This window comes from Dendropsophus ebraccatus, chromosome 4, assembly GCF_027789765.1.
Source record: "Dendropsophus ebraccatus isolate aDenEbr1 chromosome 4, aDenEbr1.pat, whole genome shotgun sequence".
In the NCBI taxonomy this organism is placed as follows: domain Eukaryota; kingdom Metazoa; phylum Chordata; class Amphibia; order Anura; family Hylidae; genus Dendropsophus; species Dendropsophus ebraccatus.
The window spans coordinates 47839928-47867209 of NC_091457.1; the positions used below are offsets into that span (position 1 = coordinate 47839928).

Below are 27282 nucleotides of genomic sequence, written 5' to 3' on the forward strand. Positions count from 1 at the left end.
TGTTATCCTATGTGTCACAAGATCACAAGATCGGGACATATTTCTTCCCACTAGATGTAAACAGTGACAGTTTCTAATGGATGGCAGCAGGCGGAGCTCTTAGAGTGGATAATTGATCTACAAATGATACTGAAACATTGTATTACTTTTAATTTTGTAACAATAACCTTTATTTGTTAAACCTATAATATGTAGAGTAAACAGCAATGAAGTTAGAGTTGTAGATTGGCCTTTCTTGGACACACCCAGCTGGTACTCTGTATTGTCTTCATAAACTTGACAGAGAAACTTGCTGAGAATTTGTTCCTATATGCGAGTCTCCAGCAGAACTCGGCTCTATCTCTGACAGGATCCAGCACTTTGAGAGACGATGACTCCTTCAAGTCTAGCAGAAGAATAAATAATTGAAGCAATGAGGTGTTGCTGCTTTTAGAAACTCTTCTAACATATCTTATGGGAGACAGAGCAGTGATAGAAGGAAAAAAAGAAAAGGGGTGACAGCAGACAGCTCTACACTTTGCCAACTTTACCCTTTTAAAGGTGGATTTTTTTTTCTCTACTTTTTGGAAGGTGAGAGGTTCACATAATGTCAGCAGTCAAAGTGGAATTGGATAATCTTTCTTCAGACGAAACTGAGCGCGACAAAAACTGCAAATCCAATTTTATTGTGACAAACACCAGTGAAGCAGATGTCTATTACTGTGAAGCTGAATGTATGGCCTCCAGCTGTGACACCTCGGGTAAGATTTCTACTCTTTACACTAGTGGATTTATAGGGATTCATAACCAATGTGTGGAAATCACACTGTATGTTTGTATAAAGCAAAATCCCTTCAATGTAGCATCAAAGAGATATAAGAATTAAATATATAAAAAAACATATATATATATATATATATATATATATATATTTTTTTTTTTTTTTTTTTTTTTTTATGGTATTGTATGCAATCATAAAAAGTTGTTTGGAACTGAAATAAATGTTTATTGTGTTGTTCTTACTCTATTTTGTTTATTTATTCTTTGAGAACCCTATTTTTTTTTAAGAACAGCACCCCTCTTGGCCACAGGCTATGACTATGACTATGCAGCTCATGCTGCCTCGCTTTAATGTGGCTGATTGCAGTGCAAGACACAACAAATGAAAAAGAGCATTGCTGTTTCTGGAATCTAGTTTTTTGTTTTTATTCTCACACCCAAGGTATCACTGCTATATAGGCTGTAGAAAGAGTTTGTAGTGCAGAATTACATTTCTCAGTCCATTCAGTGTGACATTTGATTGACTAAAGTTACCTGATGTTTTATGAAAGAAGTTGGCCTATGGTGACCCATCTCTTACTTTTATCACCAATTTATTAAGAGTTTTTCAGATACTTTAGTAAAAAGTCAGCGGAACCTACTAATTTTAACAAGATCAGCAGAACCAGCTCAGCACAATAATTCAATGCTATGAGTTAATAACTGAAAAGTACATGTCCATAGAATAGCTATAAATGGTACCCAACACAGCCATCCTCCAGCACTCAGGAAAGGAAAATCACCATGTGATTAACAAATACAATAATACAGGTATGATTATACAAGTAATTGTGAATATTGCTTAAAACAGGGAATGCAGTCACAAAGGCTTGCTACAGTTCTTATGATAGGAGAAAGACAAATAAAACAGGAATTTACATTGCTTCCTTATCCCCAGCCTCTTTATAGTAATATGCTTGATACTTGCATACTTCTTCCTCTAAAATCTGTACCACCATATGGGCAAGACTGCAGAGGCTATATGTCCCTCCTCCCAAAGTTAGAGCTTTGAGGGAGTCTAAAAATTCATGTCAATAGAAGACTTTTTTTTTCCTTAATAAAAAAGTGTAAAAATAAAGTAGTTGCCCATACAAATCAATCAGTCAATTTTTTTTCATAGCCCATTTAGAGAATACGATCTGGAGTCTTATTGGATTATAGGGGCAGTTTGGGCTGTTATCGACTGCTGTGGTTCCTGTGTATAATGGAAACCACTAGGCAGATCTAGATTTGCTCTACAACAAATACCACAGGCAGCTGATGGGCACCGTAAATCTACAGTAGGGTGTATGAAGTTGCATCATGGATTTTAGCACTTTGGTATAAAATGTAGCACTATTTTACCTGTAAAGCTCAATGAATCTACAGTCTCGGATGCTGATGGAAACAGGGCCTAAAGACTGTCAGCTGCAGAACTGTTGAGTTGCTTCCCCTATGTTGCTGTTGGGTTGCCATGAAAACACAGCAATCGCTGAGCTCAGGGAGCTGGTCTCCCTGAGCTCAGCGATTGCTGTGTTTTGCTGGTCTATTTCTCATTGCCCCTGTTAGCCAGAATCCTACTCCACACTGACGAGGGGCAACTACCCCGAAACGATTGTCTGTGGATGGATGCCTGCCTTGGTAAATACTTGTCATGTCGCAATACTCACCACAGAGTTAGACTTTGACGTAAAAGGGGCCACCCTGGTATTTCCCTGTTTATGTTTCAATACTCGCAACTGGGACTTGGAAGCTACGTATCAGGGTGGTTTTGTGATCTCCCCACTGGGAGGCACCCCCTTGGCAATAGGCTTCCCTCCCCTGGAGGGATATCTGGCTATTCCCGTGTTTTGAGACTTGTAACTGAGACTCCACTGACCCTTCTTTTGGGTTGCCATGAAGTGGCAAGTAGACATATCCAGTCTTGTAGTTTTGTAAATTTTACCAAGAAGCAGTAGATCAATGTATAACATGTGGATATTTGTTTTTTTCTCTACATTTTTGAAGAAATATTTGACACTATTTACTAAGCTGGTATACCAAGGTAAAATAACAACAACAAAAAGTAACGCATACCCGAAGTGTTAGATATTCACTGTCTAAGCAACTTCAAGGTACACTTATAGATTGCACTTTTCTGTTTTATGAAGTGTTTTCTTTATGAACCATACAGAACAATGACAAAGCACCTTACAAATTACTTCCCTTCTAGAAAAGTCACAGGGAGCATGGTACAATGTTTAATGATTCATTGGAAATGTCCTGACTTCTATGATAGTGTACATGTGTTTCAGACATATGATAGCTACTGTTCAGCTTGGTGGCCAGGACACATGATAACTTCTACAAGTTACAGAAAGGATTCCTGTTATGTGAACACCAATAAAACCAATTACAATTATGTTCTTCAGCCATTAAGCCTTAATGGGAAATAAATTGTTAAAGTGTATCTGTCATTTTGCAAAACTTTAGACATGTCATAGAGACATGTCAAAAGTTTTGATCAGTGCGGGGTTGAGTGTTCAGACCTGTACCAATCGGGAAAGTGCGCCTCTCCCCGCTCTTTGTCAGCATGATCAGTCAAACTCCATAGAGCTCCATTATAATCCCAACTGATCATGTGACATAGAGCCGGGAGAGGACTGTGCTTAATGCGGTCTTCTACCGGCTCTAATCTCCCGATCGGTAATGGTCTGAACACTCAGACCCGGACCAAACAAAACTTTTGACATGTCTCTATGACTTGTCAAAAGGTTTGCAAAACGGCAGTGACACTTTAAGTAACTGGGTTATACAGGAACTGGTTTAAGCAATGTTCATACTATATTTATATGTTCATACACTACATTATGTTCATATAATGTCCCTATGGTGGTATGCTGTGATAAGCTGAGGGTATTGTGTTGCTGGGTGGTGTAGTGCAACCTTAGGGCTCACCTTCTGAAACTTTTCTGTCACGGTGGGGTCCAAGGGTGCCGGGGCCCTTCTCCTCTTCAGCATATACGCAAGGGCATATATATATATTTTTAAATAAAAGTCAGTCTTCACACAGTGGTACTGAAAGTATATTGTAACTTTACTTAAAGAACAGCTTAATACACTCCAACACAGGGGGCATCTCACAGTAAACATATGTTGGCTTGATCAGCACACTTGGTGAAGGGAATTTTAAAGATAATGTGGATAGACCTGTTCCAGGGACTTTATAGCTTTTAGCCTTTATAAGGTACATGTGAATAGGCACTTGAGTTACTGAGAGATAATGACGCTGCCAACACTCAGGAGAAGGACGCACAGACATACTGACTTGAGAAGAATTGACGCTGTCGACGCTCACTATCATGTAGGAGGAAGACGCATGGAAACACTGACTTGGAAGCCAGGAAGATGTGGATGGTGAGTGGGAGACCCTCAAACATCTCACCAATCCGACAGGCACTAATAAATACAGAGGATGTCTTGCTGAGATTTAGAAGGCACGTATTGATCCTTATTGCTGACTGGAAACAGGTTAGAAGGCTGAATATGAAGTCAGACAGGATTACTGAGGTGACGTAAGGAGGTTAGATGTGACTGGCAGAGCCAGATCCCCAACTCCCACTGACTATACCGCACAGCCCCTCTCGGTAGAAGGTGGGCGGAGCTAATTTTCCCCTGGCCAATCACTAGAGTCTGATAGGTTGCTGGGGAGGAGAACTGATCAAACTCAACATCTGTTTCATTAGGAATTAATACATAAAAACATATTAAATAAATATGACAGCAAACAATATCACTACAAAAGAGCTAGAAAGAGCAGCAAATACATAGGCTCTAACACAGACTGTCCAAGGTTGCCAATAGCAATAGCTCCAGACGCCTGACAATAAATACCCCTCTGGGCCACCACATTCACACTACTTTTTTTGCTCTTTGTTTTTCAAAAGAAAAAATAACATCCATCATTTCGCTGTTTGGCTGCCAGTTATTTTATTTTAGGTGGCGATAGGGATGCCGGTAGCACCAGTTTGTGCCAAGTTATATTTGGCTGAGTTGGAGGACCACATAATCTTTAATGCTCAGAACCCATTTGCATCTAAAATAGTTTTTTTTTATTCTTGAGCTACATCGATGATGTGCTAATTATCTGGTGCAGGACACAGGAAGAGTTTCACCAGCTTGTATCATGTAGGAACAATAATCATTTTAACATGTCATTCACGGCAAATTATGGAGAAAATCAGTTGGATTTCTTAGATGTTAACTTGCAAATATCTGATGGAGAATTAGTGGCAAATTGTTCTGGCAAAGCCACGGCCAACAGTACTTTATTATGCTGCAACAGTTTCCATTCACATCATGTGAAACAGGCAGTGCCTTATGGACTGTTTGTGTGCTTTTGTTGTATTAATAATTCTAAAAATGTTATTTTTGAACAACAAACCAATGATCTTAGTAAAAGACTGCTTGACTAGGGGTTACCCCAAGGAAGTGATTGATATAGCTAGGAGTCTTGATGGTTCTACCCTGATTAATACCAGCAGGTTCAGGAAAGATAAATCTGACTGTTTTGTGTTTACGTTTAAACATAGTCCAATGAATAAAATATTACCTTCTGCTATTGATGAAAATTGGAATATATTGGGGGGGGGGAGCATTTAAAGGTCTAAGAGTTTTACCAAATATGTATTCTGTACATGGAGGTGACCTGTCTGAATTCCACAGCTAGAGGCGATAAACATGATAGGTTGCTTAAAAGGGAAAAAGGATTAATTATGAAAATGCATGCTTTGGGGCCTATTGGTCTGAATGACGGCTCTGATTTGCATGGATACAAATAATTGTTATTGCTTAGTATCACTGCTGTTTAAGATGTCATGTTCTTGTTCTTCCTATTTTTTCTAAGTAATTGATATGTCTTTAAAAGGACAGGGCAACATAGTGACATCAGGGACGATAGAAATCATGCATGTTAGTGTGCGAAACAGGCTGCCGACCTTTCACTCGTCCACGTCCTTGTAACCTGTGATGCACTGAAATAAACTGCTTAATATTCACGGACTGGTGGGTGCCTCATCTTTAACTACTTGCTGGAAGCAGTCAACTTATTTATGGACTGCATTGGATGATTGAGCAACACTGCAGTGCAGATGCACTAGCGGCAGTTCACTCTGTCCGTCCCCTCAGCGCTTGGAGTGTTGAGGCGTTTTCTTGTTAAAAGTATTTGGCAAAAATTTCCCTCTAAAGCATGGTATTCTGCCTGTTGTTAAAGCACCTGTATACCCACAATCTGTCCCCCCAAACCAATTGTACCTTCGGATAGTGGCTTTTAATCCATGATCTGTCCTGGGGTCCGTTCGGCAGGTGATGCAGTTTTTGTCCTAAAAAACTACTTTTAAACTTGTAGCCCTGTGCCAAACTGGCCGTGGCCTAGAGTATCTATGCATTAGGCTGGCACAACCTCTCTGTCCCTCCTCCCCGCCCTCCTCCTCATTAGGAATGCTCCAGCAAGGTATTCTCCTATTCCTCACTTGTCTGAACACTGTACATGTGCATTAACGATCCAGCACATGTGCCATGCTCACACAGGTGGTGAATAGTAGAAAATTTGCCAGGAGCATTCCTAATGATGAAGAGGGCGATGAGGAGGGACAGAGAGGTTGTGCCAGCCTAATGTACACAGAACCTAGGCCACAGCCGTTGGGCACAGGACTGCCAGATTAAAAGTTGTTTTTAGGACAAAAACTGCATCACCTGCCGAACGGACCCCAGGACAGATCTTGGATTGAAAGCAGCTATTCAAAGGTACAAGCAGTTTGTGGAGGGCAGATTGTGGGTACAGAGTCACTTTAAGGTAATTCTGTCTCAAGTAGCATGAAAAAAAATTGAATGTGTACAAGCTTAGGCCTCTCCATGCTGTGTCTGACAAGTTGGCTAAGGCTTCCCTATTATCCCTATCCCTATGATCAAGCTACCCTATGTAGCTTGATCATCATCATTATCAGCAGCAGTTTAGACCAGTGCTGCCTCTGTGATATAAGCCCTTTCTTGTTGTGATCCTGTTGCTGTGATCCTTTCTGCTCACAAAGCAAATGCAACTATAACTATAGCCCTCTTTACCAGTCCCCTCCATGCCACCTATAGTACTACACTGTAAATCATCCCACAGCACAGTGCCAGTCTGTTTAGTTCAGTGCACTTTCTCCAGCACTATGGAGAGAAGTACAGTAGGTGCTGTCCTGAGGTAAGTGGGAGATAGAAAGGAAAATCTTTTGTGAGTATTGCAGACAAACACCCAGTTCTTGTCTCACTTTCTGAAATTGAGAAAATGTGCATTACTGTAGCTGCGTATCAGGATGGTGCTCAATAAGAACAGTGTGGACATTAAAGTCACCTTGTCACCACTAGGACGGTGCCCAAAGTGAACCAGGGGATTACCAGTAAACCAGTAAAGCCTATGGGGCTTTGTTATATATTTTATCGAATGGATGAATGTTGGAGTGTCAGGCAAAAAAACATCTGAGAACACACACGCTATGTGAAGAACCCAAGCTAGTGGTGGCAGTGTTGTGGTTCGAGGATTTTTTTCATGACATTTTCTGAGCCCACTCATCCATGTGCACGGTGCTCTCAACCAGTTTGTCTTCCATGCTGATTGTCTACCTTGGGACAGATGAGATTTTACAGCAAGACATCACATGGCTAAAAATTACGCTGGCTAGAAGAGCATGCTCAAGACTTTCAAGTGTTACCCAGCCCCCTAATTCCCCAGAGTTTACCCTACTAAGATATAAAGCCATATACTAATATTAGCCAAAATCATATTTCTACAGAATATAATCTCCTTCTTTACATGTATTTTTAATGTCAGACATGAAATCCTGTTCCTGAATATTTATTTAATTTGCACTTTGTATTGCTCTAAGCTTCCCAATGAGTATTAGGAGGATTAATTGTCCAATGCACAGTCTCTGTGTCTTTCTTTGTCTCACAATGGAAATGTAGCATCTAATGGAAATGAGTGATTTGGAACTTGTTCTTACTTCTAGGTCTGTAAAAGGCACCAGGCCAGACCATAACCAAGCACATCTATGCAAATATTATTATATCTACTATATGAGCAACTAGATTTCCCAGAGGACCATTGCAATTTACACTCCGCAGGAACACGACAGGAATAAAACAAACTTTGTAAAAGTATTGGTGTTCTGCAAAAATAACATTGATCATTGTGGGGGACAGATCCCCTATTTCATTCTAAAACATTTTAAAAAATATAATATTCGTTACATATATATATATATATATATATATATATATATATATATATATATATATATATATATCATGTTGAAGGCTCTATATATCATTATGGCTCTCCTGTGCACCATTTCTCTGTAATATTGGTTTAATTCATATACAAATATTGCCATTTGATGCACCAAAGAAATTCATCTACCCTAGATGCACAAAAAAGCCTGTTCCTCTTATCATGCCTCTTGATGAGTACTGAGGCACCTCTTTGCAGCCACCCCTTTAAGGGCAGGGAGGTGTGCCACCTAAGACAAAGTGCTCATTTCCCTCTTATGGATGGTGCAGCCCTGGGTACACCTATTTAAGGGTTAAAGGGGTTATCTGGTGTAATAATTTTGTATATTAATAAAAAACAACCCCCTAAACATAAAACTTACCAATATGGTGTAATCACTAATAGTCCTGGGTTCAGCATGGTTTTGCATGGTCACAGAGAATGGAAGAGCCATATAATATGTATTGCCTACACCACCCAGGCTCCCCCCTCACTTGTAGACAACACATCATCTTCAGATGTCGTAGGAGGTTTGGTTGGATCTTGCTTCCAATCTCTACCCCCACCCACCTGGGTGATATTAGCACCTCTGGCCAGCCCTTCCAACCTACTTCACTAATGCTGGGTTTACATGAAACGATAATTGGCCCGATCGTACGATTAACGAAGTCGGAGTAACGTTTTTTTTCCATAACGATCAGCGTTTAGACGGTACGATATATCGTCCGGAAAAATCTTTTGCGATCGCGTGCCCGCAGCCTGGCCCCCCGCTCATCTGCAGCCCGGCCCCACGGTCAACCGCAGCCCCCTGCGCCGCCCCGATCGCCACCCCCGCCGCTCCGGGTGGCGATCAGAGCAGTGGCAGGGGTGGCGATCGGGGAGGCGTGGGTGGCGATCGGAGCCGCGGCGGGGGTGGCGATCGGGGCGGCGTCGGGGGTGGCGATCGGGGCGGCGGGGGTGGCGATCGGGGTGGCGGCGTCTGGGTTGGCGATCAGGGCGGCAGGGGTGGCGATCGACCCGGTGCAGGGGGCTGCGGATCAGCGGGGGGCCGGGCTGCGGATGATCGGGGGGCTGGGCTGCGAGCGGTGGGCGGACGGACTTTCGCGCGACGGCTGTTCACACCGAACGATAGGCGAACGACGATTTAAGAACAAGATAAAAGATCAAAATGAACGTTTTCTCGCTCGTCGTTCGATCGTTTGCTACATTTACACGTGTGATTATCGTTCGAATTCGATCGTTATCATGCAAATTTGCACGATAATCGTTCCGTGTAAACCCAGCATAACTCTATCATATACACAAATATGATAGATAGATAGATAGATAGATAGACAGACAGACAGACAGACAGACATACAGACAGATAGATAGATAGATAGATAGATAGAGTGGTGTTATTACAGCATGCTGCATTGTGCTAAATGCTGCAGCAGGTGCTGTAATCTGACTAAGGTCTGTGATGAACAGCTAAGGCAAAGGGACTTGTAGTACTGTGCAACTGCTCAACCAAGTACAACCACAAAATACAGAATTAACCCCCCCAAAAAAGGACTTTTAAAGGTTTTAGAACTTTGACAGACAGTTAAGCAAAGCTATATGCTGTTAATTTTTTAACTTCATGTTGAAGTACCCCTTTAGGTTTTTAAGACTTTTAAAATAAATAAAGACAACAAAAATAAATAAATATGAATTACACAGGTGCTTTGCTTTCATGGAACAAATTACATTTTTCGGATTGACGTTTTGGTACTAAATTATGAAATCTAGATTAATAGAAAACAGAATATCTTTTCGTGTCTGACTGTTTTGCAGTATCTTCTTAGTAGTATAGTCTAGAAAATGTCAGACATGTCTTCACCCCTTGGGGCAAGCTCAACTTGGTCTGATTTATTAAATACCAAGTAACCAGTATCACTGCAATGAAACTTTATATTGTTTGATATATTCTTGTATTGCTGCCCTTTCCTTCTGAACAGTCATTCCCAGGTAATCCATTCACATCCGGGGGATAGCAGAAGATTTTCTTATTGCTGAACACTTAAGTTAATCAGATCAAAAAGTCTTTGTTTCACTAGGTTTGACAAACTGTCAACTTCACGGGCCTTAGATCTTTATAATAAAACAACTTTCTTAGCAATAGTTCAGTGTTTAGCCTTCAAAATGTTATTTATACGAAAAAGGCTGGGAAATGGAAGTAGCTTTTAAACATGGATCCTGGTGCCTGGGTGGACCCAAAGTCCCCTCTGCCACATAAGAAGACCCCAGTATTTATGGCACATAGTAGGTAGGGAACTTGTTACAGAATTTATGTTGGGGTCCAGGAAGTTTAAGTTGCATTTTTTTTCTTTTTCTTTTCACTATTCAGCAGCCAGCAGCCCATCCCCAAATACACAGGGCGATTCAGAGGAGCAAGCGAGCACCGACCTGCCAGGTTAGCACTCGCTTGCTCCTCGCTCCCCGGTCACTGCTGATGCTATTACATGCGTCACCAGCGAACACATAAAAGCAGGGGGGCTCCCAGGTGACTACTAGATTGTCAGGCAAGCCCATAAAAGGTGGCGGCTGTCTGTGGCCGCCACTCCTTTTACGCAGATCAACAGCAGCAGATCGCTGCTATCTAGATTGTTGATGTTTCAACATGTTGAAAGACAACTATCAGCCAACATGGTGCATGTCGGCTGATCAGTGTCTTCTATCACACAAAGCAATTATCGGCCGAATATGGCCGATAATCACTGTGTGTAATAGGGCCTTTAGGCTGGGTTTACACTACAATTTTGCAATCTGATTTTTTCAAAAACATATAAGAGAACAGATTGCAAAAATGTAGTGGGAACCCAGCCTTATATATTATGGTGACAGTTTGGGTCATTAGACCAGCAGTCATCTCTGGACTTGTGGCCATAATATAAATGTTAAAATTGATGCATTAAATATTTATTACTGAAGCAGACAATACTATATATTGGACAGTGGCCCCAAGAAAGGTTGTGATAATATAAGGATGTCATCAGGAAAAAATGTTCTTAAATAGAGATGAGCGAACCTGGAGCATGTTTGAGTCCATCCGAACCCGAACTTTCGGCATTTGATTAGCGGTGGCTGCTGAAGTTGGATAAAGTCCTAAGGCTATGAGGAAAACATGGATATAGTCATTGGCTGTATCCATGTTTTCCAGACAACCTTAGAGTTTTATCCAAGTTCAGCAGCCACTACTAATCAAATGCCGATCGTTCAGGTTCGGATGGACTCGAACCCGAACCCGGTTCGCTCATCTCTATTCTTAAAGGTATCTACAATTGGTAAATATGTCAGCAGAAGATATTCAGCTATAGACATCCAGTCCTGTATCAGAATACATAGAGACTGTATATGTCAACCACAGAGGGGTGCCCACTAAATCCACAAACCCAAATGAACATGGATTTATACCATTTATACCCCCTACTTTCTTAACAGCATACAACATTTTCTTGGCTTAAAATATAAATATTAAATAGGCCAGAAAAGAGGTGGAGTAAGGAAGAGAAAAAGTGTCCAACATTCCTAGAAAGATATACCAAATTTATGCAGAGTGCGTCATGGTGATAACATTGGAGAGGTTTACAGCAGTTTCTCCCTGTCTGGTAAGTTTTATCCTGTCTAACTTTACAACATGATTAAACATCTTCCACCATGTCTCACGGTCTTTTCTTGCAGGTCTACCACCTTCACTTCTGTTTTCAGGAGCAATAAATGTCACTCCATGTGAATGATCTTTACTAGAGATGAGTAAACTTCGAGCATGCTCGGGTCTGTCTGAACCCTAACGTGTGACATTTGAATACTGGTGGCTGAGGAAGTTGGATGCTGCCCTAGGGAGTCCTGGAAAACATGGTTACAGCTGGAGATGAGCGAATCGAATCTGACAAATTCCTTTTCGCAGCACATCGAGCATTAAATTCGCTTTGTGTTGATTCACAAATTCGCTAGATTCGCTTCGCAAATTTGCTACACATGACTCCCATGTTACCTTGCAGAACTGTCTTTTGGCGGGAGCAAGGGATTATCGATAATCCCTTGTGCCATCCAATCAGCTGCAAACCCCACTGTGATGTCAGCACCTGCTCCTCTATATAAGGTGATTTGCTTTGTGGGGGGGGGGGGGCAGTAAGCTGTGGAAAGCAGGTTGCAGTAGGCAGGGAGAGAAATACAGAGAGATAGGGACAGAGGAGAGAAGGGTGGATTGTGGGTAGGAGTGAAGATATTGTCCAGTATACCAAGTAACTGGGTGACTGTTGTTCATTATATCAAGTCACTGGGTGCTGGGTGTGCATTATAAATGTTTTAACAATTATAGACACTTAGGGGGAAATTTACCAAGAGCTTTGCACTTATTTTTCGGTGAATAACTGGATTTTTTACCCATTTTTGGTCTAGGCTCTATTTATAAACCAGTATTCGATGGGTTAATTTTTTTAGATGCAACTTTTTTTTTTAATCTGCCTGTTTAAAGTATTCGCCCAAAAGTTTGCATAATCCGGGATTCGCGCCAAATTTATCATTTGCGACTTTTAAAAAAGTCGCACAAACAAGTGCAGGCCTACGTCTCGTCAGTACCAGGTGAATATGCTTGCACAATTTTTGCATTTTTGCGACTTTTTACTTTGTTACATTGACTATGACAGTGCTATATTTTAATAAATCAGTCGCAAGATACTGGAACAAAATATACACCAATCCCCATTAGAAGAGTCACACACATTAGACTCCTTAGTAAATGTCCTCCTAAGTTTATTCATTGAATAATATACATGTGCAAAGAATACATCCATCAACCCGATGGTTAACCCTTTGAGGACCAAGCCCAAAATGACTCAGTGGACCGCACAAATTTTCATTCTTGTGTTTTCGTTTTTCCCTCCTCCCCTTCTAAGAGCTCTAGCACTTTCAGTTTTCTATCCAAAGGGCCATGTAATGGCATGTTTGTTACAGGAATAGTTGTACTTTGTAATGGCGCCTTTCATTCTACCATAATATGTATGATAGAACCCCAAAATTATTATTTATGAAGATATAAATTGGTGAAATCGTAAAAAAAAGAATGCAATATGGTAAAGTTTGGGGGGTTCCTGTGTCTACGTAATGCACTATATAGTAAAAGTGACATGATACTATTATTTTATAGGTCAGCCCGAACACAACCATATGCAGGTTTACACAGGTTTTCTAATGTTATATGGATATATATTTTTTAATGAAATCCTTTTTTTTTGCAATTTATTATTAATAAAATAGGCTTATTGTGACACTTATAACGGTTTTAGTTTTTAACCTACGGGCTGTATGGGGTGTCATTTTTTTCCCACCATGATCTCTAGCTTTTATCACTTTTTATTAATTTTTTAATATACAATTTAAAAAAAAAAAAAAATAAAATCGGTAATCCTGGCACTTTTTTCATTTACATTGTTCGCCGTTAGTGATAACGCTTGTTATATTTTAATAGATCAGACAATTATGCACACTACGGTATATTATATGTTTATGTTTATTTATTTTTATTTTTATGTTTTATTCATATAATGGGAAAGGGGGGTGATTTAAATTTTTATGGGGGGAGGGGCTTTGGGGTAGTGTAATAATGATTTTCACTTTTTTTAACACATTTTAAGTCCCCCCTGGGGGACTTTTACATACAGTACTTTGATTGCAGACACATAGGCATAGCATTGATCGGTGTGATAGGTGTTCTGCAGTGTGACTGCGGGGGTCCCGATCGCAGTATTGGACCGCAAGAGGTCTCTTACCTGCCTCCGTGGGCAGGCTCAATGGACAGAATGCCCATCACACTGATCAATGCTATGCCAAGTGGCATAGCAGTGATCAGTGACTGCAATCAAAGTACTGTATGTAAAAGTCCCCCGAACGGTAAGTGACAGGGGACTACCCCTGTCCCTTACATTTAAACGTCACAGAGTTTAAGGTGTTAATGACACGCTGCAGCGCGATCGCTGCAGCCTGTCATTAACGGTGAGGTTCGGGCTCCTCACTGCAGATGGCCCCCACCCGCTATGAAGCGACGTACCGGTACGCCCAGGGTCATCTGGGGACAGACTTCCAGGGTGTACCGGTACGCCCTTAGTCATCCAGGGGTTAATATATATACAAATTAAAGGACAACTTTGGCGCCAGCAAAAAAGATTTTATGCTCACCATCCCTGATGAGTAAACCACTGTTCAAAATTCCCGCCGGCCGCGGTCCCATCAGCTCTTGTCACAGTCTTCGGTTCTTCCTCACTTCCAGTGTAATGAACGGAAGAGCAAAGGCTACTAGTGCACTTGCGCACTGCATGTGCCGATTGGGTCAGGTATCCCCTATACCATGTGGATCTCACACGACATTGGGTGGTGGTTGTACCAAGGGGTATCAAGTAGTCATGTACTACTAGCGTTAGTATTGCAGTGTTGTACATAAAGAGAATATCACAGTGCACTCCTTTCTGGTTTAGCTATGTGTTGACAAGACTTATTTGGGTCAAGAGGGTCCACTTCCAATTATTCAGATGTTCAGACAGCATTTTATATCCGCTTGAGAAGAAGACAGAATAATTATCAATATATATGACTAAAAAAGTGTTTTAACAGCATTCCTGCCAATGATAATGGAAGTGAATATAATGTAATGATTATCTTTATACAAGCCGCTAATCATTATGTCTTTATGTATACATAAAATGAGAGGGGGAGTGAGGGAGAATTAAATTTGCCATCAGACACATTATGAAGGCAGGGTTGGGGTGGCAGGCGTACAAATATACAAACTGATTAACAGACAGAAGTAACAATAGAGCTGTCGAGCATTCAGCTTCAAGTGAGTCAAATATGTCATTCTGTACAACTGATGTCTGAGCTTAAATGGAGGTTGAACTTAAGTTTCTTTTCATTGATGTACCCAGGAAAGCTTCCTGCTGTGCAATACAAAGTTTTCTCATATTACAAAAATATAGGTTATCTATAGGTTATCTATGGGATCCCAGCTAAAGCATCGGCTGTCCAGGCATGATGGGAATTGTAGTTTTGCAACAGCTGGAGGGCCGAAGGTTCCCCATCCCTGAGCTAGTGTCTCTTACAGGGAGTCTTGAAGTTGCTGAGGCTCATATAAATGGTGAAGAGGTAACTTTGGAGGAACTGAGTCCTCAGTACATAAATGTGCATGAAGGAGCTGATGTGAAGACTTTTCCTTTGGACACTGAAAGTGTCTGCAGTCTGTATGTTGCCCTGTCTGGAGTGAGAGGTAGTGAGGCCTATCAGGCAATGTCTGAGCCGAGTGTCACTCATACAGTCCCTTCCAATGTAGCTGGAAGTGAGAGGTTTCATGTTGCCAAGGGGAACAACCTGGATGTTACCAATAAGGGAAATCAAAGGGTTTATGAGAATAAGGACTGTGTGCATGATGAGACTGGTTCTCAGTACAGCCGTCCAGTGCATGTCTCCCCTAATGGACGTGGTCATGAAAGAAATGAACGTCAAAGGGAGAAAGTGGACCATGGTGTTCCTGTGTTAAGGAAAATGTGGGGGAAACAAAAATCTCATGAAAAGTTTGATGTGTGTCCCCAGAAAAAGAAAATAAAGCATGAATGGTGTCACTTTATTAACACCCCCTCCTGGGTCAAAGGTCCTACATTGGGGTAAGATGTGACAAGTCCTACGGCCTTTGTCAGGGGGGGAGGATATGTGGCATGGTGGGGCTGTAAGAGACAGTTCTATGCCTCTGGAGTGGGAATTGGAGTTCAGGTGTGCAGTGTCCCAGAACATGCAGACTACTACTCCTATTATGGCCATTTCTATTGCTGTGTCAATGCCTGTTCTGGTAAGTGTTTGCACTGCAACTGCTGCTTGTTTTCCCCTAGTATTCTCTGGTAATGTGCATTCTCATGTGTGTTCTCATGTATTCCTGTGTATTATTACAGTGTACAGTGGTATGCAAGGCTGTTGATCACGTGACCTGTAACCATGGTTCCTCCAATGGCTGACTAGCTCTGGCCAGGGGCAACCATGTGACCTCCCACTTCCTGCTGACAAGTCAGTTCAGCCCCGGCTTCCAAGCAAGGAGGTTGTGTGGTTCTATCCTCTCCCACAGAAGAGTGACTAAGTCTGCTGCTATATACCAGTCTTCGGCTGTTTCTGCCTGCTCAAGTGACCGGATTCTTTTCTCTCATCTGGGTGTCATTCCGTTATCTCTCCTCATCGCTGCAAGGATTCACAGCAAGTATTATTCTCAAGCTAATCCACCCAGCAACGCTATTTCTCTCATACTCCTACTCCCATCATCCGGCACGTGTTCTCACAGCCTATGCAGCACCACTCCTGCCTTATTTGTCAAAGCCTGCTATATACCCGGTTGCATCCGGACAGAACTGTTGCTACTAGTTACCTTATCTATAATAAAACCGCTGTTACTGAACCCTGGCATTGGTGTCCACTAACTGGTGCCCCGACTAAGTGCAGCGAAGAATCGCATGCCCATCATCACCCGCAGATTCCTCAGACCGGCCCTGCAGCTGTGCTGCCCTCAGGCCTATACCGTGACAAGTATACACCCTGCAGCTGCCCCGGTCATTGCCCGCTCATAACACCAGCACTGCGGAAGTGGCCCCCAGGGGCCAGGGCATCGCATTTTTGGCGTCACGAACAGGATACAGACTGTGTTGTGCCAACTGTCAGTGCCCCCAGAACTGTACTGTTACCCCCCAGAGACTTTGCCGATTACTATGGGGGTGATTAAAGTGTTTCGGGCCTTAAACAGCACCCAAGATGGCCGCCGTCTTCTCCAATTTCTGGCTGCGCCATACCCCGGAGAGGAGGGAGTTAACAGCCGTGCGGCTAAAGCGCGGGAAGCGTCCGGCGCCATAGACTTTCCATGGGCTGCTCCTGATTGGCTGGCTGGGCCGGATGACGTCACTGTTGCTGGGCAGATTCTGGAACCTGATCCTCCAGCCTGGCGCTCCTCCCCTTCCTGCTACAAGTTCCGGCCAGAACGAGACAAGATGGCGACCTGGGCCGGGGACACGTGTGCCGCTGCTGCCGCCGTGTTACCAAGCTATCCACAGCCTCTGCTCGAGTTGGATCCCGCTTGCCTGCTGGCCCCGCTTCCATCTGATGACGACAGCTGGGGGTCCGTCAAGTCCGACGCCGCGGAATCTAGTCGGCCCGCTAGCCCAGCAGTCGGTCACCGGGACTCGAACTCACCCTCCGACCGCAGCTTCTCTCCGGTACCGGTCCGCTCAAGTGACTCGGACCTGGCGTTCTCTACCGGAGGGTCGAACTCGCCTGACTGGGATGTGGCCGTAAGTACCGGGGTTACAGAGGCCTCTCTCCCTGTCCCTAGCGGGGAAAGAAAGACCTGGCCTTCCTGTTATACGAGCCCCTGGCGACTCCCGGGCTCCGAGTCACCTCCTTTGCCCCGGTGGGTGTTCCGGGATGAACCCGCTATTGTCCGACTGGCAGAGGAGATCCAACAGGCCCTGTCCTTGCTGCCACCCGTCACTAAGACTGCTCTTCCCATGGGTACGACCGCACCAGCGGCCTCTGCTACTATCCGACCTACCACCACAGCCCCTAGCGCCGGCGGGGAACCCCCTGTCGAGACCGGCCTAGCACCGGAACAGCCTCCCGCGGTGCCCTACCCAGATTATGCCCCGCTCTGGGGACATCCTTATACCCCCTACCTGGAGTCCAACGCTGCATCTGAGCGGCTCTTCATCCAGAAGCTTGAACGACCCAGGTCAGGCGCAGCCCCTCTGGAGAGGAGGAGGGGTACTGTCACCAAGTTCGATAAAAAAAGGGGTTACGGCTTGGTGATGGATTCCTACACCGGTCTCCTTGTGCTGGTCAACCGCCGGGCTGTTATCAGAGATTATCAGCCGGGTTATTTGAATAACCTCACCCCCGGGGAGATTGTGGAGTATACCCTAGTGGGGTCCCCGAAAGGTCCCTGGGCTGCAGCTGTGACCAGGCCTAAAAAGGCTGTACAACGGCCCTTCTTGCCAACCCCTTCAGAGGATTGGGATGAGGACTGGCAAGACTTTACCCCCTTGGGAACTCTCAAGGCTGCTTCCAGAGCTACAGTCTCCACCCCTGCATCAGTTCCGTCTGCTGCTTCCACTGCGGTGGCTACAGCCGCTTCCTCCAATACTGTCACCTACCACGTGGCCCCTACTGTCTCTCCTATGACCACCGTGGCCCCTACTGTCTCTCCTGTGACCACCGTGACCCCTAGTCTTGTGGTCACCACCGCAGCAGACGATGCTCCTGCTCCCGCTTCCTCCCGGTATTACCCCTGGGAGAAAAAGAGGGGTGCCACTTGGGGTCCTCCAGGACATTTCTGTTAAATGTCCTCCCAAAGGCTGAGTGCTATGACTGTTTATTTTTGTGTGGTTTCACCGTTCCAGTTCCTGCAACGTTCAAGGTTCGTGCCTGGTCCTCCTGACCAAGTTCCCTGTACTAACCAGCCATGAGCTGATGGACACTTACAGTAACAAAAGGTTCTCTAGTGCCTGTCCCAGAGCCTTTTACATGGACGATGTTCCAATTGCCTAAAAGAGACTCTACCTAACAGAGACACTTATCCAGTTCTTCCTAATGCACTTTCCTGTGATTGTGTGTTACACACAGGGTATTATTGCACTTATTTCCTTATTGCATTTTTTTTCTACTATGGCATTTCAGTGTTATCGAAGTCTTTGTATTTCCTCCTCTGAGTAAGCACAAGGTTACATAGATTGCCTCAGAGTAGAGCGCCTCTTTTGTAAAACAGTATATTTTCCAGTGTCTAAGTCAGATAGCTCCTCCTCTGAGTAAGAGAAGTCAGTTTACATATACCTCAGAGAAAGTCCAGTTTATGTAGGAGTGTATTTTCTCATCCAGTCTCATTATTGTGTATTATTATCATATCTATAGCTGGAAAGATTTAGTTGAGCCAGTTAGTATGCAGATTTTTCTCAGATTTTTATTCAGATTTTCCTCAGATTTTCATTCAGATTTCTCTCAGGTTTCATTCAGATTCATGTGAACCAGTTCTCCTCAAGACCTCGCAGTATTTGTTGTCTGTTGTGTTTCCCTTCTTTTTGTTTCCAGTATTTGTTCGCCTCTGTCTTGTCCCAACACAGTAGTTATCACACATAGTCTTACCTGACTTTCACACTGGTCCATGCATGTCGCACTTTGGATATCTTTTCGTGTGTTTGGCCTGTGGAGTGCTTGTGTGTGTGATTGAGTGGTATGAAAGGGAGCTCCCCATGTATGTTTGCTTTTATTATTTTGTTCTTTTCTCTTCCAGGTATCCAAGACACTACTCAGACACGCCAAGGTAGTACACAGGTCTTCACGGTTCTCTTTTCCAGTAGGGTAACACATTTAACAGAAAACCTACTGTCTAACTGGCTGGAATATTGAGGGTCACCCGCCAGCAGTTGAGTTGTCCTGGCTTACATGTCAGATGGTTCACGCACTAGCTACCTGGTCGCCAGAGTACGTTAGGCACCCCTAGGTGAAGTCCTGCCACTAGGGTTTCTCATTCTCTCTCTCTTCTCACCTGTGCCTTGGGCGTGGGAAACACACACCTCATCACACTCACTCTCATCATTCATTCCTGTTGTTTGATTGTCCAGTCTATTCATGTTTGCTGCCTTCTAGATTCGCCGAGGTCGGCTCAAATTTGCTAGGGAGGTATGCAGTGTCCCAGAACATGCAGACTACTACTCCTATTATGGCCATTTCTATTGCTGTGTCAATGCCTGTTCTGGTAAGTGTTTGCACTGCAACTGCTGCTTGTTTTCCCCTAGTATTCTCTGGTAATGTGCATTCTCATGTGTGTTCTCATGTATTCCTGTGTATTATTACAGTGTACAGTGGTATGCAAGGCTGTTGATCACGTGACCTGTAACCATGGTTCCTCCAATGGCTGACTAGCTCTGGCCAGGGGCAACCATGTGACCTCCCACTTCCTGCTGACAAGTCAGTTCAGCCCCGGCTTCCAAGCAAGGAGGTTGTGTGGTTCTATCCTCTCCCACAGAAGAGTGACTAAGTCTGCTGCTATATACCAGTCTTCGGCTGTTTCTGCCTGCTCAAGTGACCGGATTCTTTTCTCTCATCTGGGTGTCATTCCGTTATCTCTCCTCATCGCTGCAAGGATTCACAGCAAGTATTATTCTCAAGCTAATCCACCCAGCAACGCTATTTCTCTCATACTCCTACTCCCATCATCCGGCACGTGTTCTCACAGCCTATGCAGCACCACTCCTGCCTTATTTGTCAAAGCCTGCTATATACCCGGTTGCATCCGGACAGAACTGTTGCTACTAGTTACCTTATCTATAATAAAACCGCTGTTACTGAACCCTGGCATTGGTGTCCACTAACTGGTGCCCCGACTAAGTGCAGCGAAGAATCGCATGCCCATCATCACCCGCAGATTCCTCAGACCGGCCCTGCAGCTGTGCTGCCCTCAGGCCTATACCGTGACAAGTATACACCCTGCAGCTGCCCCGGTCATTGCCCGCTCATAACACCAGCACTGCGGAAGTGGCCCCCAGGGGCCAGGGCATCGCAGGTGGAGCTCCTGGTCCAGATACTCCACTCCAGCCTTAGAGCAAATGAGGCTCTGAAACCACCTGGTGGATCTATTAGAGACTCCAGAGCTTCCCAGGTGAAGACTCCCAGGGTGGGAGAACACAGGCAGTGCTAGGCCTGTGGGAGCTGCAGACAAGAAGTCTGGGTGAGACCAGTTGAACTGGAAGTATTGAGCAGTAGGCTCAGAAAGTCAGCTAGGAAAGCTGTGTTGTGTTAGTCAGTGGCTAGACAGCCTAGATTTTGTTTTATTTCCCAAGTGTTGCTTATGTCATGTTTTGAACGGACAAATAAAGCTGACTGTGGTCATTATAAAGCATACAGCACTGACTGGACTGGAATTTTTGATATACGAACCGTCTCAGACCCAGGAGATGGCGATCCCAGTGAGTGTGTAACCCCCAGATTGTCCCCCAGATATACACACACACACATGGGCCCCCCTGTGCTTACTGCGCATATGGCGGGGGGTGTAAGCCAAATTGAATCTTTGCCCCGGGTTCAGGAGAACCTAGCTACACCTCTGGCATTTGGTGTTGTTTGCTGTGGTTATTTTAACACCACCAGTAAGCTGTCAGAGGGTTTCTGGACCTGGAGCCTCAGCCCCAATCACATAGTCTTAAGGTCCTTTTACACGGAACGATTATCGTTCGTTTTTGCACGATAACGATCGCATTTGAGCGATAATCGTTCCGTGTAAACGCTGCGAACGATCAAACGAAGAGCGAGAAATCGTTCATTTTGATCTCTCAACATGTTCTCATTATCGTTGGTTGTTCGCAAAAAATTCGCAGATCGTTCTGTGTAAACATTCTTTCAACGATTTCACCTATGTGCGAGATAGGCTTAAGCGATCGCAAAACGATCGCATAACTGTTTCCGTACGATGTATCGTTCCATCTAAACGCTGATCGTTATAAAAAAAAACATTGTTCATTCAAAATCGTTAATCGTGCGATCGGGCGAATTATCGCTCCGTGTAAAAGTACCATTATTCTTTCATCCTAAAGGACTATGTGATGTGTTTTGTTTTCCAAGAACTTCTAATTTTAATTTCTTGGCTTTATTCTCCCTGTACCACCCAAGGGGTTAATACTAGATCACTCACAACGGATGTTTTATGCCATGGGTTTTTAAGAACAAAACTAAAAATCATGCAGAGTCACAGATTATTTCAGGATTTACAATGTTTACTTACTGCTGTGAGAATACATTCATGAGGAAATAATGTGTGTGTGTGTGTATATATATATATATATATATATATATATATATATATATATATACACACACAGTGGTACCTTGGTTTAAGAGTAACTTGGTTTAAGAGCGTTTTGGTTTAAGAGCTCACAGTTTTTCAAAATTTTGACTTGGTTTAAGAGCATTGCTTTGGTTTAAGAGCTCCCTGTACTGGGTGGGAGGGCAATTGGGGGGTGGGGGAGGGACATGGTCTGTATATCGGGGTCTACAGCACTGTACTCTGACCCAGGAAGTCTCCCTCACCTTCCAAATCATAACAGATCAACTTCAGGCTGGGGCTTGCATCAGGGGACAGGACTGTGGAGGTAATCTCTTCATAGCTGTAACCCCTCTCTCTCCGGACAGTGAGTGCTGCTATACTGTGCCCACATCTGCCCTGCTCATTCCTTCATGCTCCCTGCAGTCTCTGTCAGTCCTTGTGTGCCCCATCCTCTCCATTCCTGTACAGTAACTTATAATATCACGTATTCTGCTGTTTCTGAATGTTTGTTTCATTTGTTTTACATGGTATTCAGAATAATGAGCCCAAAAACACTAGTAAGTATGCAAATAAGGGCAATGGCACACCAATATAGAAAGGATATCCTTTCTATATTGGTGTGCCATTGCCCTTATTTGCATACTTACTAGTGTTTTTGGGCTCAGTATTCTGTTTGGTATGCGGGCTCTGTGCACCCACTTCTCTTTTTGATATTTACATATATTCTGAATATTTAGAGCAGTGCATCTCCAGCCTTTGTTTCTCTGGTATTCAGAATAATAAATCATTATTTTTGGGTTATGGAACCAATTGTTTGCATTTGAATGATTTCTTATGGAAATATTTGGATTTGGATTACAAGCACGGTCCCGGAACGAATTATGCTTGTAATCCAAGACACCACTGTGTATATATATATATATATACATACACAAACACATTTGGTCAGCTCTCCTAGAACACCATTCACACTATGCAGGAGCACGTTGCTATGGCTGACGTTGCAAACACACAAAAAAAAAAAAAAAAAATGCAACAGCTCACCGCAATGGCAAGATACAGACCCACTACAGATGGTGTAAACTACCCCACCACGTTACGGTGGCCTCATACATGGGGCAGTCCTGCACTGTACTATGGCCTCTCTATGGCATGAAATACGCCTATGCTCTGGGCATGCAAGATCTGTCTTATACCGGCACAAGTAATAACACCACCTGGGTGGGATAGGTCGAGTGCACGACCAAGTAGAGGCAGCAACTCCCCTATCTGCAACACAGAAAAAAAAAGGACAAATTTGGTCAGCTCTCCTAGAACACCATTCACACTAGGAGCACATTGCTATGGCTGAAGTGGCAAGCACACAAAAACACAAAAAAATGCAACAGCTCACCGCAATGGCAAGATATAGTTGTGGTTCATGAAGTATGATTCGCTCTTCCCAAATTATTTATATATATACACACACACACACACACACACACACACACACAATCACAATGCAACAGCTCACCGCAATGGCAAGATACAGACCCACTACAGACATGAAAATATTTAAAAGCAGCCCCCCAACTGCCAAAAAGAAAAACTTCCACAAATATAATGAGAAAGAAGAAGGACGAGAGGCAGCGCCTCGTGTGATACCGTTGAGGACAGTGTCGTGGGCGAAGACTAGTGATTGAAGGCTCACCTTTTCGCCCCTTGGGCTTGATGCATATCACCCCTTGTGTGGGGTACTCGATGGTTTCGGATGGTGATGCTGTATTCCGTGCTGGAGCTGCGAGCTAGTCCTAGGATAGGCTCACCGGGATGCTCCCAAAAGGAAAATGGGGCCCGTGGGAAGAATGCAAGTAGACGAGGAAAATGCCAGAAGGTCCCATGCACATTTTCTGATGAAGGAAGCTGCTGCTTCTGAAACGCGTAATACCTGTGCCTTTACAATAAATTCTACATTTCTTCCATCTGCTTCGTGGCTGTGAATTCTCTGGAGCAGCGCTGGTCCCCAGAAGGACCTTCTGGCATTTTCCTCGTCTACTCACAAATATAATGAGGCTCTTGGTAACCATTTGGAAATGGTGTAAACTACCCCACCATGTTACGGTGGCCTCATACACGGGACAGTCCTACACTGTACTATGGCCTCTCGATGGCCAATCACAAGTAATTACACCACCTGGGTGGGGTAGGTGGAGTGCACGACCAAGTAGAGGCAGCCACTCCCCCATCTGGAACACAGAAAAAAAAGCTGTGAGCTGTTGCATTTTCTGTGTTTGCAACTTCAACCATAGCAACATGCTCCTACCCAGTGTGAATGGTGTTCTAGGAGAGCTGACCAAATTTGTCCATTTTTTGTTTCTGTGTTCTAGATGGGGGAGTGGCTGCCTCTACTTGGTTGTGCACTCCACCTACCCCACCCAGGTGGTGTAATTACTTGTGCCGGTATAAGACAGATCTTGCATGCCCAGAGCATAGGCGTATTTCATGCCATGGAGAGGCCATAGGACAGTGTAGGACTGCCCTGTGTATAAGGCCACCGTAACTTGGTGGGGTAGTTTATACCATTTTCAAATGGTAACCATGAGCCTCATTATTTTTGTGGAAGTTTTTTTGGCAGTTGGGGGGGGGCTGCTGTGGTGCCTGTGCAAACTCGGAACGTACACACAGATGAAGCTACTACCAAATACAGTACAGTGTGCAGTGTGAAGTTAAACACATGGTTGGAACTAAAAGAAAATAATAGTAGCATCCCCATGAGGGTATGTTCACACTATGCAATACGCTTGGTAATTTTAACAGAAGGCCATTCAGCCTACTCTGCTTAAAGTTCCACCCGTCCCAATGACTCATTGGGCTTATTGGCCTGTTCCATTGACTCATTGGCCGTCCGCCCAAAGAATTGACATACCTTCAATAACTGACAGCTGAAGGATCGTTCCTGCCCGCCACAGAAACCTATTATATTTTTTGTACTAGTTTTTGTATATTTTGGCCCTTAAAAGGATGTTTTAATGAAATATAAAAAAAAATTAGAATGAAAAAAATACAATAGGCTTTGGGACTGCAACAGAAAATGTAACTACTGTAGGTGAACCAGGTATCATACGCTCTGCTGAGCAGGGGACACCTGGTTAAATGCTCTGGACTATCATTGATTTCAATGGGGTTTGTTACGCAAGTTGAGCATTAGAACTTTTAGGTGCTTGTTCAACACTACTGTGCACCTCTACATATATACTATGACTTACACATGGTTGGTTATCCCAACAGCCAGACTAATGACTGCCGCACTGGGTTGATACTTCTGGAAACTCCACAGAATGAATCTTTCTATTTCAGTAGAATTATGTTATTATTTTTAATCAACTATAAAGTTACTCATTCAGGTTGCTCTTTGTCCATAAGGAGAAAGGCTGTGAGCAAATTTCGGACTATGAAAGGCTTGAGTCTAAAATACACAGTGTTATAGTTTTATGTTGTCATCGGTGTATGTCACATGAAATCACCAGAGAAGAATTTTCTTTTCTTTGTATGTTGTTCCAAGACTCTTTAATAGTGTTATACAGATGATTTATTCCAGCAGGATTCTGTTTTATCTTTGTTAATCCAGCCAAAGATTAGCATCATTTAAAAGGTTTACTTGCTGTTGTGTTTCTCTGTTTCTAATATTTAAGTTAAATGGTGTTCTTGACGTTTACGTTACCTTTTTGTTTTGTCATATAATGGCATACAATGAATCAAAAGAAAGCAACGTCCAATATAGCAAAATATACATTCATTCCCAAGTTTCACATACTGTATAATGTAAAATGACTTAGGGTACTTTATACAGCCCGACATGGGGCCGTGCAAGGACGCAGGTGAACGGCCAGACCACAGGAACAATCACTGTATTGTTTGTGCGGCCATTAAAATGTTTACATAGAATGGTGTGCAGCCAATATCAATAAATTTTACTGCCTTCACAAAAGATCCAATCGGGCCCTAAAAGTATGTTTAAACAAAATTTAGAATGAAATTAGACTTAACAAAATGTAATACATTTCTGAAAGACACATTCGAACTCTGGTGGGATCCCAATGAAAAAAATGTAATAGGTTAATCAGGCGTCCTACGCTTTGCTGAGCTGGGGGAACCTGGTTAAATGCTCGAGCCTTCCATTAATTTCAATGGGGTTCATTACTTGAGTCGAGCACTCCAGCATTTAACTGCTTGTTCAACACTACTGTGCACCTCTACATACAATGATGCAGGACATCATTCCAGCTCCATTCGGGACCTGACACCATGCTCTGAGGGAATGCAGTAAGAGGCTCGGTGGAGCCATTTTTCTAATTATCTTTAGATTGCCCCTTGAATGAAAAAACATATTACTCTGTTTGAGATTTATACTTGTTAGTATAGTATTATGCGTAACACTCTGGCTCCGATATAAACACCTGATGAACAGTGTCCTATACACACGAGAAAATGCACAGTTTTCTGTTTGGTATATATTCATACTAGCATTTGAGCATTTGTACATTATAGTCATTGGACTGTGTGTGGTTTATATGATATAACCAGTGGGTATGCTAAAACATCTGGGTATGTCACCCTTTTCAACTTTTTAAGCCTAAATATTAAAAGTTATGTTGTAATTTGGGATACGCCTCTGTGCAATGAATTTAAATTAAAGGGATTGTCCGGCGATAAAAAATTATTCACAGAATAACACACATTACAAAGTTATACAACTTTGTAATGTATGTTACGTCTGTGAATGGCCCCCTTCCCCGTGTCCCACCACCCCCACCCGTGTACCCGGAAGTGTGGTGCGCTATACATTACCTGTCACGTGCCGACCACGGTCTCCGATCGTCAGCAGTGACGTCTTCTTCGGGAGGCCGGCGGATCTTCCCGAGTGCCGGCCGCCCTCTGCAGCGTCATCCGAAGCTCAGCCGCGATTGGCTGAGCATAACTGTGCTCAGCCAATCGCGGCTGAGCAGCTGATGACGTGGCCGCGGCTGAGCGGCTGAGCGGCTGAGCGGCTGATGACGCTGCAGAGGGTGGCCGGCACTCGGGAAGATCCGCCAAGCTCCCGAAGAAGACGTCACTGCTGAGGATCGGAGACCGTGGACGACACGAGATGCGGTGAGTATAATGCACCACACTTCCGGGTCTAGCGTGGGTGGGGGGAAACACGGGGAAGGGGGCCATTCACAGACATAACATACATTACAAAGTTGTATAACTTTGTAATGTGTGTTATTCTGTGAATAATTTTTTATCGCCGGACAACCCCTTTAACCTACTCTTAAAATTATAGACTATTCAAGAGCCGGAGGGCCATAGGTTGGACACCACTGGTTTAGACTTTTGAGGGTAC

General features: G+C 43.6%; 1 protein-coding gene across 2 annotated transcripts in view; it reads left to right on the plus strand.

Moving 5' to 3' along the window:
* The first annotated feature begins 298 nt into the window (after positions 1 to 298).
* ANO3 (anoctamin 3) overlaps positions 299 to 27282 on the plus strand; it is a 368385-nt gene continuing 341401 nt past the window's right edge. For both annotated transcript variants that reach the window (XM_069965762.1, XM_069965764.1), the window contains exon 1: positions 299 to 740. In XM_069965762.1, the coding sequence (XP_069821863.1) occupies positions 587 to 740 (154 nt within the window). In that variant the 5' untranslated portion in view covers positions 299 to 586. The remainder of the gene's footprint in view (positions 741 to 27282) is intronic.